Source organism: Electrophorus electricus, chromosome 14 (genome assembly GCF_041902795.1).
Source record: "Electrophorus electricus isolate QZ-2024a chromosome 14, ASM4190279v1, whole genome shotgun sequence".
NCBI classification, from domain to species: domain Eukaryota; kingdom Metazoa; phylum Chordata; class Actinopteri; order Gymnotiformes; family Gymnotidae; genus Electrophorus; species Electrophorus electricus.
Window position 1 is genome coordinate 16,288,821 of NC_137510.1, and position 22,193 is coordinate 16,311,013.

The window sequence follows — 22,193 nt, forward strand, 5'->3', positions numbered from 1 at the left end:
ATGCCAGTGATGATGTAATTATATATTTCCCCCTGCATTTGGTCAGGCTTCAGAGACCTTAAGAATATTCATTGTTGTAGGTGACTGTCACACCACAGCAGTATGTCCAGTGCTTGTCCTTGAGATATGAAAGTCATACATTTGACTTAATTTTTCCACTGCTTCTAGGTCCTTCCTGCCTTCACTGTTGGACATGCAGTGCATGTTATGTTATGTGTTATGTGTAATGTTATGTTATGTAAGTCAAACCAAAGACTCCAGTGCTACACTTACAGCATTGTTGTTTATAAGCAAGAGCTGCTGTATTTCAGCTTCCTGTGCTGACTCTGTGCTCACCTCCAGTAAAAATTTCTCTGCCTCTGATGCCCGTCCTGCTGCCACACACTGGAAAGTGGCGTTCTGTCCAGCGTTGACCTCCACGTCCCCCAGGCGAGAAAAGTGCGGAGCTTTATCTAAAGGAGAGCAAGAGGGCAGTGAAGAGCTTAGGACAATTTGATTGGTGGCAACTGTACACTTGCCTGCCAGTGCATTGCCAAACCTTTGCACAGGAAGACACAAAGCTGGTGGATACCAAGAGTGGCATTTTGGCCCTTGGCTGGTTCATCCAAGTCCAGCCCTTTTTTCAACTTCCTACTTATACAACCTACTACTATTTTTTGGACTTCATTAAGTAAGCACTGAATAGCAATAAATCTTCATATGGATAGTTCTGACTGACCTAGAGAATTGGGAGAAAGTATGAAATATTGCTTTTGAAATCAAGCTTCAAAAATCCTTCACGGCTCTCAGCTGAACTCAACAAATTCTGTTATAAATGAACCATTAGACATGGAATTGTGAACATAAATGAACAACTGTTCATCTGTAAACTGAGGTCTGTTCATACTGAATTTGTGGTACATCTGAAGATTAATGATAATACAAGTTTTACTTTGGTAAATGTTAAAGAATATGATATGCTTGCAGAGTTTCTCTATCAGTAAAAGCGATTCCACAGGCTATGGGAAGTAGCCACACATGGGACTGGCTTTCACACAGTGCTCTGCCCACCAATCTCAGAATCAACTGCCTTGGGCAACTGCAGCTACTGAATACAGTCTTGGTGTACATGCATGGGAGGTGTGTTAAATCGATTGGTCAGGGCAACTGGCTGGTGATACAGGGGAGATACAAAAGAAATCCAGCCTAGTTGATGTACTGCCATCCACTGGTTGTTGCATTCTGGCAGCAAAAGATGATTTGGCAAATTTGCTTGTACAAACAGGCAGATAATGTGGAACGTGGCTGTGACATTGGGAACTGGAGGCTAGCCTGATGCCCTGTGGACACGTTGATCTATTATGACCAATCTCTATTTTATGTGCCTTCATTTGCTTGCAAAATGTACACAAAAGCAAAAAGAAGAAATATCCTGAAGAGAGGAAGAAAGAGGAAGAAAAAGTGTTCTTCACCTCTTACATTCATAAAGCACCTTAGAGGAGGACAAGTGTTAAGGACAGGGAATGAGGTGAATGAGACTAAGATCAGTCTCTCTGAGATACACATTCAATATTTGCCCTAGTCCACTTCTGAAATATGTTTAAATATGTATGTTTGTGCCCTGCAGCCCATTCGCATAATAAACATTGTATTCAGCTGCAGGACTTGAAAAGAAAAAAGTTGGTTCAAGAGGGGTCATCAGAAATGCCGCACGTGCTGTCGCACCTTCTCCAAAAACATGGCCTGATTTCATTCTGTGCTTTTTATTGCCTTCCTTCCCATTCATGCCAAATGTTGATTTCTACAGCCTGGCACCATCCCATTCTACAATGCCCCCATGTCCTGATGAGTCTTAATTATTTAATGGTCACAGTGGGGCTCATATGATGCCATCTGCTGCCCACAAAATAGCAGGGGCAAGGAGGCGGGTGACAGGGCGCTGAGGTGCAAGCCATTACCACGAAGAGCTTCACTGATCTGGTGTTTCACTTGCTTAGAACTGGACTTTATTGCCGCCTAAGATCAGTTTGCTGGGTATGTTTAAATATGAATAAATATCAGTGTGATTTAATGAAGCTGTAAAAGCACTGGGGTGCCCCTTGGAAGCTATGAGCAGGCCTGTTTACTCCAAGGCAACAGCACATCTCCCTGAAGGGCCACATATTCAGCTCCAAATAAGCAGCCTCAACAGGGACTCTTCAGCAATGTGTACAGTGTAGTCATTAAGTAATTGTAGTGAGAGTATTTGTTGCCTTGTTTCTACATTCCAGCACACTGCATCAGAAGCACTGACTGCGAGGTTAAAAGCACAGAATGTCAACTCTAATTTGAAAGCATTTACATCAATGCTGGGTGAAACATTTATTCATAGCTCCTACATGTTGGCAACTGGAAATGGTGTGCTGTTGCAGCATTAGATAATGCATAAGAGGGCTATTTGTATCTGGGGTCTTTTGCTACTGTTTCTCAACACAAAGACTAAAGAAATATAATTGCCCGCTAAACACTGTGAGTCTGGAAATACTCAGAATAAGTCAACCAGAGACAGTCATAATCAGCTTTTTGGAAATAAGGTTTTATACTGGTGAAATCAATCACTTGACCTGAACCCCACAGAGTACACATTCCACATAGTCAGGACAAGACTGGAAAAAAAAAACTTGAAAGGAGCAGGAAATGAAATAGGCCTCTGGTGGTGTCTATAAGTCACAGGCTTAAGGCAGCCATTGACTGCAAAGGATTTCCAACCAAGTAATAAATGTGACAATTTCAGTTAAGATTATGTTACGATTACTTATGGTACCCTGTAATGGGGAGATTATGTAAAAAAGAGCTGTGATTGCCATTCATGTTGAGTAAGACCACTGAATTAATAGTTCTCAAAAAAAAAAAAAAAAAAAATCAAATGTAGGTAGCCTCAGCTCTAATACAACAATAAAAAAAGCAAAATCTGGATACCAAATCCATCCTGGCTAAATAACTACATTTCGGATAAGGGGAAAACAGTGTTAATCTAATTTTTCACAAAACTATTCCCTTAAAGCTAACATTCTGCACACATATCCAATGTTTCAGTTTCAAGTATACTGGAGTACATATACAAGGCAACAAAAATTGTCACTGTCCAATTCTTTATAGACTTCAACAGGTTTTGCGGAAGTAATGAGTCTTTGTCGAATTAACTACTAATGTTCATTTGAACAAAATGACTTGATTGCCCGTTAACTTCCAGCAACAACCAGAAGGCATGTAAATGAGGGATGCAATATTACCTTCTTTCTTTGCATAGTCTACTTTAAGGCCGATGTTAAAGTGTAAATCCATAAACACTCAAATGTACTAATAGAGCTATCCTGCAACTTTGACAGTGTATTTCCCTACCATGGAATGTTCTGCTGACTTACAGACCAACAGACTTCTCCCCATGGCCATACTGCATCTATCAGCTCTGTATATGAAGCTTCTCTGGCCCTTATGAAGGGGACACATCACACAATTATTTTATAGTGCTGTCTCACTGCTGAGATCGTCCTCTGTATGATCTTCTAGGACCAGCATACTTCCATAGTCCACTTCCCACAGTGTAACAGCAGGGTGCACACCCCTGCTTCCTAGATCTAGGGCTACTCCATAGTTATAAAAATGCTTCCTTGTGATATTTATATTGCTAGACCTTGCAATATACTGTGCAATATACTGAAACACACCAGTTAAGCCTATGATGTCAATACTGGCCTGTGCTATTTTGACATGATTTAGATTTGTTGCATTTCATGAATTACAGATCAGCCCCCCTAACAAAACAGTCACGGATTGGATAAAACTGATCAGGATACTCTCAGGACACAAACGTCTGATTTGCAGTATTTTTAAGATATTAGCATTTCAAGGGCCAGTTTTGCTTTAATAAAAGCCCTACCTAGAACCCAAGCAGAATAAAATTGCAGGTGCCCTGCCTATACAGGCTAACAGTGCTAAGAGGCTGCATGGTGAAGTACAGCGCAGAGCAGAAAGAAAAGTGTTTGTGGGGTACTTAGAAAAGCACATAAAAGCATGGATCCCTTTATTCCTGCTAAACATGCTTGTATTCGAGTGAAGCTGAAAGCCAGGAGAACTGCACGAAGGCTTCAGCTTTCAGGTGGCATCCGGTGAGAAAGAAGAGTGCATCTCTTCATCTCAGAGAGACAGTCCAGCTGTGCTCTGCATATCTACAATTGTACCTCAGTAAAAGGAGAGATCTGCAAATCTGCTCCAAGAATCTCCCCTCACACTGTGCACGGTGCCTAGGATACTCACAGCATGGGTAGTTCAGCACCAGAATGTCATCAACAGCAATATAACCCCATCGGTCTACCGTCGCCTCCAGCAAGACCTGAACCAAGAGAAAAGAAGTGCATAGCAATCTCTTACACTCATCAGTGATTAAAATCAAATTCACATTAAATCAGCACAGGAGACGTTCTGCAGGGTGACAACACTCATTACTTTATTGGTCAAATCAGCCTTCATGTTGTTTATTGCAATCATTATTAATTAACTGTTAATTATTCTTGTTACTTTGTTAACTGTACAGGTAGAATTTGCTAATTGGTTTGTGTTTAGCACCTTAATTAAAATGTAGCCAGGGCAAAAACAAAAACAAACAATCCAACAAACCAAAAAAATAAATAAATAAATAAATCCACACCAGCCTTTATCTGTGCACTGTATACAACTAAACCCTAACCCTTCATACAGTGAGGCAGTCTCAGAAAGGAGGAGGAAATAAAGGCCCCTAAGGCCTGAAAGAAATAAAGAAATAATGGCTTCATCAGAAAAGCGGGATCTGCAGTATGACGCATTGTACTCATTCAGCTCGCGGCACACAAGAACACACATTCGCTCGTAATGAGTGAAAGGGACACACATCTCCAGGGACCTGGCCGAGGTGCCACGCTATCCAGACCCGCTACATGAAGGTCGGCCTCTGCAGAGCAATGAAATCAAATCGATATTGCACATACGACAGGGATGATGAGATGTTATTACAGATGGGCATGGGGGGGCTATTGTTTCCTCTCCCAGCACTAAACTGTGAGGCTGTCCACACTCACCAGCAGAGTTATTGTTTCTCATAATCCTTGCCACTGAAAAACAATCTTTTTGCTGTTTACTGTCTGCCAGCTGAGCAAAAGCTCACAGTCATTTTAACACCGTTATTCTGACACCTTCTAGTCAGCCAGAATGATCTTGAACAGAGAAAACCGAAAAATATTGCTCACAAGATAGTGTTGAACAGAGAAACAGCATTCCCAACAGATTGTCCTAGCTGATCATCTGAAGCAATGCAATGAATTAGGCCAAAATGAGGAAAGTGTATTCCAAATTCCTGTCAGTCTCTATATATGGCAGAGGACATCTGGTCCTGTCCTGATTTTCCCTGCACCGGGTTAGACATGTTCAAGCTGGGCCCAGCAGGAAGCCCTGCTCTCATCACGGATCTGCAGGACAGCATCCCCTGAGCATGCCCTGACCCGTGCCTGGACCAACACAGAACCAAGAGATCTGATTGGTTTTCAGAAAGATGACAAGAAATGCAGGAAGGAGGCAGAAAAGGAGAATGGAAAGTGGAGAAGAGAGGGGACTGCCAGGTCTACCCGGCCAGAGAGACAGCCAATGCTGGAGAAGGCTCAGAAAGCCAGTTTTAATCTCCTGCTGAAGGAAGTGTTCTGTTCCCAGACTGCGCTAGAGCCAGATCTGCACACTGATGCAATGTTTTGCTATGGGAGGAGTACCTCAACATGCATGGCTTAAACTTCTTGAATTCCACATCTGAACCACAGGCTCTAGATGACACAGTTTGCCATGTAAATGAATGCATGTCTGTGTGCATGTATCTGTGTTCAGTAGGCAATGAAAACAGTGGCCTACACATATGAAGATAATTAATCAGAAAAGCCAATCAGAAAAATAATTTATGCATAACTGAGACACATTTTCAATCAAGTTGAGGTACTTGACTCAAGCTTGACAGTGAGCTAGTCTTTAATTGCCTCTTACAATACATTATCAGCTTCTAAAGAGAGTGGTATCTTTTTTTTTTTAAAAAACAAACAAACAAACACACAAGTATATCCCAGTAATTAGGTTATTAAAGTGTCCTCTCTTTTGTTTCAGTAGAATACACAGGAATTAATGCCTGACACATAACAATTAATGCCAGACATAATACATAAGCCATGAATCCCAATAACATTTCTTCATGCTTCATGCACAAAGCTGTATTTTTACGTACATTTATCGCTTTGCTCCCCTGCCTGGTTCATCGTTCTGGTAAATCAGCAGTTGTGAGGGAGATTTAAATTGAGAAAATGGATCCTAGAACAATCCCAGATGCTGCCTGACAGGGCATCTGTGCTGGAGAGGCCACTGAAGAAAGGGGAGAGGCTTGGCTTGGTGGACCAGGTACACAGAGGCTGAGAGCTGTGCCGGCCAGAGAAGTGCCAGGGAGTGCGCTGAGACTGTGTGGTAATGAAGCACCCTGTAGAAGGGCTTACATCGCTGGGGATTATAGTAGCTTCCAAAAAGACTTTTTTAACTGCACCACTGTAAATTGGCCCGTCAATTCTAGCCTTCCCGCTTCCTCCCAGACACTTTGTCTCTCTGCAGAGCAGCCACAGAGAGAAACACTCATGCCATGAAGAAACACCAGTAAGTTAAGATGGCTGTTATGTTGTGCGCGTGTGAAAGACAGACAGTCAGACAGACAGAGATTGTTTAGACCATACTTGTGAATTACTTCAGCACAGAGGAGAGAAGCCAGAGTGAGAGTGATGAGAGAAGAAGGAAAAGAAGTATGAGGTGTTACTTCAAGAGAGAAACAGGTGCAAAAAAGAAACTTTTATCTCCTACTACACTGTCACCCCAAATATATACACATTACAGTATACAAGAAGGCAAGCAGAGATAGAAAGAGAAGGGAGACAACAGAGGAAAGAGAATTAGAAGGAGGCGGGAGGACTATGTCTGATAGTGTCCACATGTCAGGCAGGTGAAGCAAACAAGCCAGAAGGACCAGCAGCAGATGTACTGTGAAGAAGAGAGAGACATATCTGGAAGTCTGCTGATCTTGGCTTTCACTCACCTGGCCCATGGCCCACATTTACCCAGTATTTTAAAGAGTAAAGAGTGCAGGTCCAGGTAAAGCAGTCAATTATGGCCTAAAAGGTCCTCATTTAGAAAGATACTTTCAACTCAAGGATTAGCTGTCACTACCTCTGTGTCGATAATTGATATAGTTCATGTTGATTAATTGTAAGTATCTCAACTTACCACACTTTATTCCTTGATGCAGAAATTCTGACATATTTGTTTATAACCATAAACTCTGCCCACTGATTTGAGACCACCATGCTTATGAATGCAGGCTGTACACTAAGTCAGTAAAATGCATGAAGAGATCCATATTTACCATGTGTTTCATAGTGTAAGCCGGGTTTCCACATTCTGTGATAGCTATGATCAAAGTTTTTAAAATGAAGTGTATACCAATTCAGGCTGGTACCATAACGGTAAACAAAAGCTGTAAATATCCATGATGTTTAAGCACATCTTGTAGCTGATACAAGATTTAAATTCTGGAAATTAAAGATTAGTTAAAATTGCATTAGTGACTAATTGTCATTATGATTATGATTGGTATTTAGCATCTATTTGAGTGTCAGGGATTAATATGACTGGAGGTGAAATTTAATTCTGTATGGTATTCTGAGTACTTTTATGAATACAGACATAGAAGACTCAGCTGCATATTTTAAATAAGGAACAATGATGCAAAATGATACAATGAATGATGCTTTATCAACAAAACATCAAGTTTTAATTCACTTGCTGAATCTCTCAGACAGTATTTCATTAATCTACATTTTAATGCATAAATTAAGCTGATCTCCTAAACAGCTTTACTTTTACATTCCGCTTTTATATTGTGGTACATTTATTCATTCCCATCATTAACATAGTCAGTCAGTCATGTCCAGAATGAATATAGTTAGAGCAGAGAAAGAAATGAGCACAGCAGGCATGTAAGAAACCAACTCTTTGGCAGTCTTGGCGGGCCTGATAACATCTTTAATATTTGATAACAAGGTTCCTCCGATCTCTCACACCTTCACCAATACCAGCAGAAATAGAGAACTGTGCATAGCAGACAAGCAAGATTTCAAATAAAATATTTCAAGCGCTCAAGGTGATTGCTCTCTCTCTTTCACTTCCTCTCTCTCTCATTTCTCTGTATCTTCTCTTCTCTAATTTTTCACTTGCCCCACCCTGTCGTCTTGATGTTCTCATATGCAGAGATCGGAGGAAATATGACATAACCTATCACATAAATATGGATGGCCATCTTATCACCACAGACACTGAGACCTATCACATTCAACTCCTTAATGCACCACAGAGTCAAAAGCTTTTCAATCTGGTCCAAGATTCATGATCCTTTGTATTTGTGCATAACCATTAACTTATTAAAATGAGATGTAGTGGATTCAGTTTATGGCTTGGAAAGAAAAGTAAAACCCTTGGCACTACACTTACAATACTTTTTTAACAAGAAACTTTAGAGAATTTTATGAAATGAGGAAGAGAGATTTAAAAAAATCTTGATAAAACATTAATTATGCTGGTGATAAGTGAAAATAAAGTGAAAATAGTAAAGTGTTTAATAATAAGACTATGAACTAGTGTGCTGCCCTGTGGATTTCATCTCATGTAGACGTGTATGGGGAGATGGTAAGAGGTGCCTGTCATCCATATGTCCTCCTCTATATGAGACATGCTGATCACCTGCAGGCTTCCTGACATGCTCCCACTGTCACTTTTCTCATTTGCTCTTGACAGCAGTAGACCTCTTTATCCCAAACCATCACTTCAGACCCATGGGGAAGGGGGGATATCTACATTAATGCAGCACAGCCATCTGTGAAAGCTGAACATACAGGGCTCCTCTACTGCTGTTTCATTCTTCAGCTGGTGAGACCTGGTGCATTATAGCAGTAGATGGCCATCCGGGACCTTAGCTTAACTCTTCGTTCTGCATGGCTTTTGTGGTATGTTTCATTTTTGTCCTTTCTCTCCCTTTCCCTTTCTCTTTCTTTCTCTCTCTCTCTCTCTCTCTCTCTCTCTTTCTCTCTCTCTCTCTCTCACATGCACACATGCACACACACACACACACACACACACACACACACGTTCAGTTCTGAACCAGAGTCTTTCTCTCCCTCTCCCTCTTATAAGTAGGAGGCTGTTAAACAAAGTCCAACTATAGTGAGAGACAGGGAGCACAGGCTCAGAGCAAAAAGAGAGAGCTGAACCAGGAGGACAAAAGGACAGGGAAACATGAAGAAAGCATAGAAAGAAAGAAAGAAAGAAAGAAAGAAAGAAAGAAAGAAAGAAAGAAAGAAAGAAATGAAATGGAAACTGGGGCCCCACAGTGAGAGCTCAGCTAATTAGATTTTTCTCCTTCCTTCCTGCCGACAGCACTGTACAATGGATCTGGCTATCGACTGCTACAATATCCAGATTTTTTTCTTTGGAACTCTCCTTCATCTTTGGTGGTAGGCAGAGCACTTTCAAGTAGGAGTCACCTACACACTAGTACAACCTTTTCACTTGCATCAAATACGTGTTTGCTCACACACAACTACACTTGGGCCTCAACAGAGGATCAGTAAATATACAGCACAAACATGCCACCTCACAAATACATTAATCACAATCACACACACACGCACGCACGCACGCATGCACACACAAATGCAAATTCAATGTGTTTCTTTAGGTTGATAATAGTTCTATTGCAAAATATCAACTAAGTATGAATAAATTAAGCAACATGCACTCACAGACACTGAAAAAAGTGACAGTGATAGAACTGCACAGAGACAGAGAGAGGAAGAGATCAAAAAAGAAAGAACAGAAAGACAATTACACATAAAACACAACTCCTTGGGATTTCTGAAGCCTGCTTTTTGTTATTACATAGAACCCTATCAGATATAGTATAAAAACACCCTTTTCAAAAGCATAACTGAAAAGTCATGGGGATTTTTGTTAGCTTTCATCACATCTTTAATACCAAGACCATGCCTTCTGCAGACACTGCTGCAGCCTCACTCTCTAAAAACATTCTGACTGAGTAGGGGTATTCCTGTTTAAATGCAGCTGCATATCCCACCCTTTACACCCATTGAGCTCTGTGTACAACATTTCTTTAATGGTGTTACACTGCTTTTGACAGGTGAGATAAAAGAATTCACTATTGCATAGGACTGAAACACAGCCATGCTCTGGATATGCGGGCTTTCACCCCAGCCCACCATCATGAGCTGGTATCCATCAGTGAGACTGAAGACGAGATAAAATGCATTGGGCCAATCGCATCTTCGATGACAGGCATCATTGACCCACAACCTATCATGCACAGCTGCGTGATGTGCAAATCTCTCACACCTTGCCCACACATTGTGGTTTAGCAACTCACACATTCAGTGGTTTAATGAGGAAGCAGCGAGAACAAGGACCAAAGGTCTGCCAACAGACTGATGTATGGCAAAAAAAAAGATTCATCCAACATCTATCACAAGGGGAAAATCCAAACGATCACATAGCAGCGTATTGCTTTATTGAATACTTTTTTTTGTAGTGTGTTTATGTGCATTTGGTGCTGCTGTCAGTCAGTGTTTGTGGGAAAGGTATGTGTCCTTCTGCAGCAGAGTGCTGCTCACTAATTTGCTTCCTGCATCTCCCCACCTTTCACTTCTGTGGCTTGATGAGCGGACTATTATTTACAAATGAAGGTCATATCTTTTCACCGGCATATGGAAGTTAATTAAGTTGGGGGAGGGGGGATTTACAGTTCTTGATAAAACACACACCACTCAACCTAATTGCTTTCTGACAGCTGTGCGGAGTTTGCAAAAAGGAGAAATTGAATTTATGAACGAAGCCCCACACTGGCTGTCTGTGTCCTCGTGTGGCCTACAAGACACTGCCAGTGTGGCAACCACAGGCACCAGTCAAACAGGGCATAGGAAGTAGGACATACGCTGTGAGATGTAGAAGTTTTATAAACATGCTTTACCTTGATAGCCAGGACTGCATGTGTGGATAGAGAAGGCAGCTCCTATGGAACTTAAATGAGTGAGTATATGAGTGTGTGAGGAGGGAGGTGTTATTAAATAAATAGCACATAGGGGCTATTACATTCACATTCTAGCTGTTTGTTTATTCTGTTTTTGCAACACTTGTATAAATTAATGGATTTTAGAACAAACAGCCTGAGAGACAGACTGCTATAGAAATGAGAGCTGTTGATATATCTGTTGGTTGCTAACTCTCATAATTCATGCCTATGTGTTCGGACCTCCTAAATATTTTCTGAATATAAGCATCCCAAGCCCTCAATTCATCTAGTATAGATCCCAGGCCTGTCCAGCCCCTGTAGCATTAACCTACATGCAGGCTGAGAGCAATGGTAATTAAACAAAGTCAGGCGTATGATTAATAAAAGGGGTCACCCAGACACTGCTGTGCAATGCTTGGATCGACCGCAAGGATGACATCCTAATATTCAGCCAGTAGTGGAACTCTAATTAGACTCCATGGTATTTACCACTGCCACGGATCAGCAAAACTAGTTTGGTAGGTTTCCAGCACTGTTGCCACATCGACCTCTCAGTGGCAGTGTATATCTGTACTTCAGTGAGCCACAGTCAAAATTATTATCTCTATTAATTTCAAGGCTCTTTATGAATTTCTAGTTTGAATTTTAAGGCCATGTGTCAGGTCTGAAGAGTATGAAGCCAAGGCTTCCTCCATGACCCATGGACCACTTACCTGATACTCATTGGGCCAGAAGGTGCTGACTGCCAACTCCACCTGGTGCCACTGTCGCCCTTGTGTGCCTGAGACATTCCACACAGGGATGCCCAGGGGCCCACCGTTCACCCGCACATATGCCCGCAGCGTCCCGGGGCTGTGGCCATCCCGGCTGTACAGGAAGTAACTGAACTGGACGCAGTGTGTGTCGTTCTCGCTGAGTGCCTGCAGAAGCAGCTGTGCCCTCTGGCCTGCGGCATGCTGGGAAGAGTTCACCATCATGTAGGAGCCTGAAGAAACAAGGTACAGCATGCCATGGTAAGTTTGAATAAACAGCAATGGTGACAAGACTCATAAAAATATGTAATTAAGGACTTTGATCTAATGAAGTAGAATTGAGGTTCCTTAGCAACAGGGAGACTATGAACAATTTGAGCTTATCTATCCTAAATTAATAAAAAAAAAAACTACAAGCTTGCTTTGCTTATTAGTCAAATATTAAGATTAAGTACACACATCCAATGAGTATTCACTACAGTCAATATTATTTATATAACATAGAACAACTTAGACTGAACAAATGGAAATAGCGGTAAAAAAAAAAAAAAAGAGCACTTTGGAGAATTTCAGTGGAGCATCACTGGTACACTTCTTTTTTCACTGATATAAAAAAAGAAATCTGCTGGTTTCCTGCTCCCGCTTTCCAAAGCCCTTTTTTCTATTTGTTTAATTTATACAGTTTTTCCTCTTAGATAAGTTCAAGGAAACAACACATTTGGCTTCTCTCCATCTCTCTCATCACCAAAGAGTGGGAGAAGCAAAACACAATATATAGCACAGAAGAGCTGCAGGCTTTCAATTACGAGTAGCCTCCGGCTCATGCTTTTAAAAGAATATCAACAAGTACACAAAATAAGCGAAATGCATTTAAAAAGAAAAAGCAACATGCATGCACCTGCAACATGCAACATGCATACACACACACACACACACACACACACACACACACACACAACACACACACACACACAAACCAGCAAGTATGTAACAATACAGGCTTTTGAAGACTGCTAACATTTACTAAATGCAGCTTTGCTAAATAAATTAAAAAGAGGAGATTCATGCATGCGTGTGCGCACAACACACACACACACACACACACACACACACACAAACACACACACACACACACACACACACACACAGGTATTTCTGTTCTTAAAACTAAGCTTACACATAAGCTCAATATTAACCCCAGGAACAAAGAAAATGTTTTCATACAGTAGTTTACATCCCATCATTGCCAGGACATAAATGAGTGTGTACACACACACACACACACACACACACACACACACACACACACACACACAAAGCCCACTGCCCTCATCTAATCAGGACACATTGACCCAAACACCCTTCAAACCCACACATACTAATAACATTAACACAACCATGTTAGGACACCATGTACTAACATACTGCCATCTTTCTACTCCAAGGGCAATTCTTGGGAGACATCAGAAAAAGTGACCAGATAGTCCTTGTCTTGGTCACAGAAGACTCCTTATTTTGTCTTATAGAGAATTATCAGGTGCAAGGACAGCAAAGAGGACAGTAGAAAAAGCATAAATGTTCTTCAGCAAAGGTTAACTACTCAAACTGAATAAAATTACAGGTTCGTTATACAGGTAAGTTAATAAGATAAGTTACAATAAGCTCTAGCTGAATCAATTTCATGAACATCAGTAAATGGCCTCAGTTAAGATAGTTAACTTAAATACAATGTTTTCTTTTGAGCTGAACACTATCCCAGCCTTCTTGGTCTGTGAATGTCAGCTTGGTAACCCTTTATGGTCTTTTCCCCACAGTACTCCACAGTGTGGTATTAAACTTTCCCACAGTATTCATTTTACAGATGCAGGGGACAGCATTCACCATCCTTCTCTAAAGCATAATTTCGATTGGCTGTATAATTAGACAAAAATTTGATTGTTTTTTCCCCAGAAAAACAAATCGTTGTTGTATCTAAGCACAGATCTGCAGTGTGTGATGTGGCAAACTTAGAAAAACTGGGACTTTTGCCACAATGTGATTGCCTGATAAAAAGAGAAGTTAAATAAATAAGAAATAACCAGAACACCACAGAGATCTCCAGGAGGTCTCCAGGATACACTTATCTGTGCTGTAATATGAGAGCAGGCAGCACAACAGTTTAAACATTCCAGTCCAATCTCTGTAATCCTGACCGATGCATTGTCTGAAATGGCATGGAAACTGCCTTCCCTGAAGAGCAGAGAAGCATGCGTTGGGGTAGGATGGCTCCAGGAGGCAACAGTCAGGCTAGAGCCTGTTAGAAGACAGTGTAGCACTCAAAGCCTCTCTGCTAGAGGATGGAACGTGCTCAGACATGCTCTGCCAATGAGCCCGACGGCTGGGCTAAATCAAGGGCATTCTTCCCCAACGATGACAGCACTCTGCAGCCTCTGACAGGGAGAGCACCCTCACCTGTTGAATCCTCGCAAACTCTGGCTGCTTCTAATTTACCCCTGCATTTAAAGCTATATAAAAACACCACAGGTGAATAGCCACTGTAGGGGCTGCTCATTCAGACAGCTGAGTGAGCATACACTGCACTGAGACCTCCTCAAATACTGTCTTCTAAAGACATACCTTTGACAATCACATACCTTTGTAGCTGAGCAGGAAGTGCTGTGTTATTATTATTGCAGTGGCAATCACAAGCTAGGTATAGAGTCATAAAAGGAAATGAGGCACATTTTGGCTGTTCTTTCGAGTTTGACAGCCTAAGATTCAAGTCAAGCAAGTAAAAATCAAAAACTCAAAATATTAGTGCGGCCCCGCCATTTGTGAGCCATATTGCCATATGGCTGCTGTTATTAGCAGTTTGGTACAGGCGTTGAGCATGATTTGCAAGTTTCACATTTTCTAAGTTTTTTTGTTGGCTCTTCTATTTTTTCTAATTCAACAATATGCTAAAGAAAAAGAAATATAACACATTAGATATTACATATTGAAAATATTACACAATTCCAGCACTGCAGCTTTAAGACACAAGGACTTTAATTATTTGCTCTCTGTAACAGTGTTAACCCTGACGTTTCAGAGCCAATAAGCAGGATTTTCTGCTTTGTTGGTTTGCTGTGATATGGCTCTGATATTGCCACATACCACATATTATATCTTGCTTTTTGTCAAATTGGCAGGTCATGGTTACTGGATCAGGAAATAACATCCCTGGACAACCTGACCACTGCAGAAAAACCTTTCATAAAATGAAACTTCTTGGTGCACTCTGTTGCGTTTTGATAAATAACATTTTATACAATATATAATATGACTTGAAGGTGGCTCTATGGATTTATGGGTTATCTAACTGAAGAAAAACATTGAGTCAAACAATTTCAAGGGTAACCAGACCTTCATGCTCAAATATTTCCTTATATAACATATTTTATATAGCAACTTAGCATGTTTCCATCATGGCATGCAATAAAAATCCATTCCAGTTAGCATTCACTTCAGTTATTATGTACTGATTTTAAGTAGTCTACATGTCTATCACTGATGCATTGCTTCTTTAAACAATGGAAATTATTTTCATCCATGTTATTTTCCTTCACTCCACAGCTGTGGAATGTTTTAATGGACTGGTGAAACCTGACCATGACATTTAGTTTCTTATGTCAGAAAATGTACTGTGTTACCTTCACACAGACTGGGTCTGGTGGATGTGTGGCCAGCTGCATTCACTAACCCAAACCTCCAGTGCTCAGCTCAAACAGGGGGAACTGTTCTGCCAGACTTGAGACAACACTGGTGAGAGAATATTCAAGACGAAAAATCTACTACTGATCAACCTAAAACACATGACATAAAACTGCACTACAGGCTAAAAAATTACAACGATTCACATTTCCTTCTGCATTGCATATATTTCAGTATTTGACTGTAATTCTCATTAAAAGATCTGTAGGATTTGTCTAGGGTTTTACAAACATGCTGACAAAGGAGGCAATAATCATCCACTTTTACTGATAAAAATATAAATTCTAAAGCTCTCACTTTATAAATAGTCCAGCAGTCCATTCAACTGGGATTTATTTGTTTTATTAAAATAATTTTTCTATCACACAGGACAGGATGTTTTAGATAAACCTTTCAACTGTTCTAGCAAATGAATCATTTCCTTCTAGCAGGGTTCTTCCATCATTAATAGCAGTGAATAAAATTTATCTCCTAATTCTTCAGTTTTATATTTCCAACATGTCCTCAGGCACCAATGGGGTGTAGTAATAAAGCCTGAGTCTACATGAGGCATGCGTAATACTCATTCCTTATGGGCACTGTTTTTGTGGACACAGCACAAGTGCAGGAATAAGGCACAAGCACGTGAGGTCAGAAACGGTGCTTGCAATTTCTATGACTGGCGCAGATGCACTAATCCAGCACAGAGTGGCACAGATACAAAAACAGGTTGGGTTAGACTCATCACATGATCTCACAACAGATCTGCTCAGATGTGCCACTGCAATATCCAATCAGATTAACTCCTCTAAGTCCCTTTAAAAGCCAAGCATGAGCCAGTGATACAGTGCAGTGACGAATTCAGAAATAGCACCAGAGAAATTCACAGGTGAGGAAAGACAGACTTGTCAGGGACGTGCAGAGTCCCAACACCAAAATATACAGCATTGGAAGCTGACTTCCCAGATCTGACCTCTTAGTTCTGATGAGATTAATCTGGCCTGGTAAGAGGTGACTCAAGTCATAAATGAACCCTCTTCAATTGTTCCATTGAGAGAACAATAATGATAATTAACAATATCAACCATAATTATGATATTATTATTACATTATAATTATATATTATTATTAGTAGTAGTACATATTATTATTATAAAAGGTGTGTGTGCCTTTCAAAATTAGTAAAATGCAACATTAGGTGTCTTTAATGCTACAGTGCAGCCAGGACAGGAGAGCTCAACACATTAATGGTTATACATATTCAATTATAAGCCTGTGCATCAGCCTGTACGACTGCAGAACATTACTTTTGGGAGGTGAGCAAGGGTTTAGTGGAAAATAGAGTTATCTCGGCTGCTGCCTGACAGCTTTGCTCTGAAAAGAATCATAAATAAAAAGGACCTTGCCCTACTTCTGTGTTATTAATGCAGTGAATGTGTTTTCCTCCTGTCTTTGTGCTGAAGTAGTTTGAATAACATTAGTTAACACTGTAGTGCATGTTTAAAAAGTTACACCCATGAAAAAATGTGAAACCATGAACTGGTAGACTGAGAGTGAGAGTTCACTGTGAGTGTGGAGCAGAGGACCTGGCTGTTCCACTCAATAAGTACACATGTCCCTCCTGCCTTTGTGATATTTATGCTGGGCGTCATTTGTGTGTAACCTTTGACTACTTCTCTCATCAGGGGGACGCACTCGCCTGCACACACATAGTGTTCCCTTGAGCAGAAATATCTAACATGACCTTTGGCAAATTATGCCTTGGAGGCTTGTGAAAGCCGATAAAGTCTGGTCCATCCTGCACCGCCCGTCCCAAGGGCAGAGGAACATATATAACGAGATTAGAAGCGATCGCAGGCCCGTCATCATTCATCCAGGGCTCGGCAGGAGTAGAGCCAGCTCCACGGAGATGCTATCTCTGAGAGAAGAGAGGCAGACACAGCGCAAGGGAGACTCAGCGAGGGAAAGAGAGAGACAAAGAGAGAACAAAAGACTGCAAGGAAAAGACTGTGAGGGAGAAAGGGAGTAAGAGGACACGAAAATGGAAAAAAGTTAGTGAGGATTCAGGAAGCCAGGTGTACGGGACAGGGAGTGAGTTGTGAGAGAAAGGAGAAAGGGAGAAAAGAAAGGAGTGAGGAGTAGACAGATTAAAAGAGGCCTAAGCCTGTGGAAACCAGGAACGAGGCAGAGAGAAAGTGGAACAAAAACAACAAGGGCAAATAAGTTTGATTTTTTTTTTTTTTATTCTGCCTTTCAGGCTTTATTTCCTTTGTTTGACCCTATGGCCAAAGCTTTGTTCCTGTCTGACATCAAGGAGCTTAGGAGGGGCACTTAAGAATAACGAGGGAATGTGAAGGGGAGGTTGTGCAGAGTGCCCTGGGATCAATCCATCCTGCTTCACTCTGAAAGGCCTCCTTACTGCGTGCTGTGCTTGTTCTAATAGTTAGGGTCACCAGCGCCTATATCCCCAAACCCTCCAGATTCTCCTCCTGTAAGATTTCCTCTTCTCACTTTTTTCTCAAAGGTCATCAGAGACTTCCTCCCTCTGTTAACTGTTTGCTCAGGCCTTCGCTTTCTCTCCGTGGGGGGGACACACACACATACCATACTGACACACACTTACACACACACACACACACACACAGACATCACTCATATCCCTCCCAAAACACACACACACAATGGGATCAGAGATAGTTTTTGTAGAGGCTACTGCAGCTGTAGGTACTTACCACTGGAGTTTGTGGTCTTGCCTTTGTTTGCTGACATCATGCACTACATTTTGAACTGGAACCATTTAAAAATGGTATAAAAGCAGACAGGCTATTCACTTCTCACAGTGGTAGAGCAAATCTCAGCTAGGCACTCATCTGCTCAAGGAGTTGAGAATGCCCATGGGCTTGGGAAGAACACACCCACACACATATGGCCTAATGCAAGAGCTCAAATCCACTAATACTGCCACTATCAGCCACTATCCTCCTCCCACTTCATTTACTAATGTGTAATGGAGATCTCAGAGTCATTTTTATTTAGGCATTTTAAAGGCATAATAAGCAGCTAATTAGTTAAAAGCAGTGTGTGGTGTTGGAAGTGAGCATTTCTCACCAAAGCTTAATGAAAATCACAGAATGAGCCCATTTCATGGAGGAAGTGTTGAAAAGCCAGATTACATATGCATACACACATATAAGCAAACACACAAACACCACCACAACCATGCAGAAGCACACACCCCCACACACATGCAAACACACACTGTCTGGAAGTAGCAGAGTTGTGAAGTTTGTGAAGTTTGAGATGCAGTGAGTGAACACAGTTCAACACTGACTTGTTTTCTTTCTTTTTTTTACCCCACCACATCCCAAGGTTGTCTGATTCTAGTACAGTGTTTTTGACTTCCACAATCATACTAGTACTTCACACAGTTCTGTGACACAAATATGAAATAAACACACACACATACACCCGCAAACACATTCAAATGTATGTCTGCTGTGAAGATATGAATAGACTGCCTATGTCTGGGTCTCTCTCATTTTCAAATATATGAAAGTTGGTGTGCTCTGTATTTCAAAAGGATCCTTCACTGATTTTTTTGTTAGGTATATGACACATCCTGTGCTTGTTAGTATCTATAATAACTTGGTAGTATTTATAATGTACCTAAGTAATTATCATTTAAAATAACGTATCGTAGTATTTAAAATACATAATAAGTTAGTAGTGTTTTACAGTATTTCATGCCTATGGTTGAAATATGTCTTTTCCTTCCTCCCAAAACTATTATCAAAAAACATGAAAACATCGTATTCACAGATAAAATGTGAACATTCAGTCTAGTTCTATGGTGGAATGGATCTACAGTCTCAATATTTCGATAAGTAGCAAATAGGCATTTCATTAAAATTCAGCACATCAGTGTTGGATAACACTATAAGTAGGGTGAGGGATTAGGACTTGGGTTAATAAATTCAGCATGCTAAGAACCAACTGTGCACTTATTTTAATTCGTTCATTCTGTACATTTAAAAAAAACAAAAACTGTCAAAAGTTGATATATGGCCATTTTAGTAAAAACATAATTTTTAAGAATTATTAAAACATAATATAACCTGTGTTTATCCCCAGTGTAACCTCTGCTTATCCCCAGTGTAACCTCTGCTTATCCTCAGTATAACCTATATTTAATCTTTGTTGTAACCTCTGTTTATCCTCGTGGCAACATCTGTTTATCCTCGTAGCAACAACTGTTTATTCTCAGTGTAACCTCTGTTTGTCCTCAGTGTAACCTCTGCTTATCATCGTGGTAACCTCTGTTTATCATCGTGGTAACCTCTGTTTATCCACAGGGTAACCTCTGCACTGCTGCAGCCTGAGGAATATATCTTCTTGACATTATTTTTCTTTTCGGGGGGGGGGTTGGATCATAGGTAGCATTATTAGAGCCAGTATAAACAAGATCCAATCTAAACATGCACAAGTCATTTTATAATTAATATTTGTAAACTGATGCATTTGAACCCAATGGCAATCACAGTGCAAATAATACAACTAATTGCATTTTATTTTCTTTCAGCGTTTCCACCAATTAAATTTTTTAATCGTTCAATCAAACTTAGCATTGTGACATCAGTAGAAAGTATTATTAGCATTCATTAATTTGCTACTATTTCATAAACTGCAATTACAGCACGTCTTATTGTGGTGATACACTGTGCATAATGTGAGAAAGCTATTAATTTGGAAACTCCAAGGCTCCAACTTGCAAAATATGAAGTTCATTAAATACTTATAATGAAATCACTGGTAATCTGAATTTTAAAAAGTCCTTCATGAATAGTTTTACCTCATGAATTTCTGGGTTGAAGAATATTAAAACTTATATATATATATATATATATATATATATATATATATATATATATATATATATATATATATATATATATATATATATATATATATTTAAACACGAAGAGAGTGCAAAGCTGTCAACGAAGGGTGGCTACTTTGAGGAATATAAAATCTAAACAGTCAGCATTTGTTTAAAACAGCATAATCATGATCATGTGTATTAAAAAAAAAATAATACAGTGACTGTTTCTAAAATGTAGAAAATAGTAAAAATAAAGAGTATGTATGTCCACATTTTTGACTGGTAGCGTATATGAACACACATATATTACATTTTAAGGGTGATTTTCTCTTAACAATGTATTCACTGTAGATAATATTATGCCCAGAGTTACCTTAACTCTAGCATCAGTATGAAAAAAGGTAATTTTTAGTTTTAATTAGAACTGAATTCTGTGTAAAATGCTTTTTCCACATGGAGGGCATTAAAATGTGTCAAGATACACACACAAATAGGAGATAGCTTGATGTCAGTTCAAGCCTTCTCTATTGCAAAAATCAATTTTCCATCTCCAATGTGGTATACGTGCAGAAAAGAGTGACAACCTTACATCTCCTTCTTCTAACACATTGCCCAAGGTGTGACTGAATCTCTCTACTCACCTTCCCCTCACACCCACCTCACTCTCCTTCTCTTTCTTCTTCTTCTCATCCACTTTTCCTTCTGTATTTTCCCTCACTTATCATCACTAATCTGAGGAGTTCTATCTACAGAGCTTCTATAACCATATTTACACATAATCTACACTCTAATCACCCCTCTCGCTCTCTTTTTCTCTCCTTCTCTCTCTCACTCTCGCTCGCTCTCTGCTGTCTCTCCTCTCTCTAGAGAGCTTGTCCATTAGAGTGCAAAGCAGAGCTGCAGTGATGACCTTACAGTGAGGAGAGAGTCCAGGCCCACGCTGTGCACTACTGTCTTCCTGCTGCTCTGAAAAGCAGCACACTGATGCCAGCCATCATGTTCCTACAAGGCTGAGTGCAGACCATCAATCTAGCAGTAAATTCTTCGCACATATAGAGACAAACCTGCACACATCACAGTCCCCAAATACATTGCAAAGCTTCACCTATGATACGGTTATCACCTATGATACGGTTAACACAATGCATCAAAAGTCTAGGGAATCTAAAGTTGTCTATGGCCTTACCCACAAGGTGTCTTGATTTAACCCCACCTCTATGTAAAGGCAAGACTTGGTCAGCCATTGTTGACCATTCCTGCTCCCTGCCTGATGGAGGCTGACTACAGGTCCTTCAGCTTCAAAGAATGGTCTCCTCCACTGGCAAGACAAACTCTGGGGAGCAGCAGAAAACTAAGAAACCAGCCGCCTCCAGTCAATGCTGTCATGTTGCTAGCGCACATCAGACATAGAACGGGAGAAGAGGGACCAGACGACTGCAGTACGCACAGCAGAATCAAAACAACCATTAGGGTCCAAATAAATGGCCAGACAGTGCAAGGGGCACCAGTCAAGCACGGTGCTTGAGGCAAGTCAACACACTAGAGCTGGAGGGGCGGATAAGCGCATATCAAGGGCTGCCCAGGCGCTTCACATTGCCAGGGGCAGCGGGTGAGCGTGGAAGCTGCGGCCCCCTCATGCTCCGACCTTTAAAATGGCCCTCCGGGCTTTGTGGGATTAGCTAGCAGGTGCGCTAGGAAGAGGGAGAGAAGA

General features: G+C 40.7%; 1 protein-coding gene across 12 annotated transcripts in view; it reads right to left on the reverse strand.

The window, feature by feature from the left end:
* Positions 1-22,193, reverse strand: part of ptprub (protein tyrosine phosphatase receptor type Ub) — a 137,332-nt gene that overhangs the window by 54,172 nt on the left and 60,967 nt on the right. For all 12 annotated transcript variants that reach the window (XM_035530549.2, XM_035530545.2, XM_035530546.2 and 9 more), the window contains exons 3-5: positions 11,854-12,125; positions 4,276-4,351; positions 337-452 (exon numbers count right to left, since the gene is read on the reverse strand). In XM_035530549.2, coding sequence (XP_035386442.1) covers positions 337-452; positions 4,276-4,351; positions 11,854-12,125 — 464 coding nt within the window. The remainder of the gene's footprint in view (positions 1-336; positions 453-4,275; positions 4,352-11,853; positions 12,126-22,193) is intronic.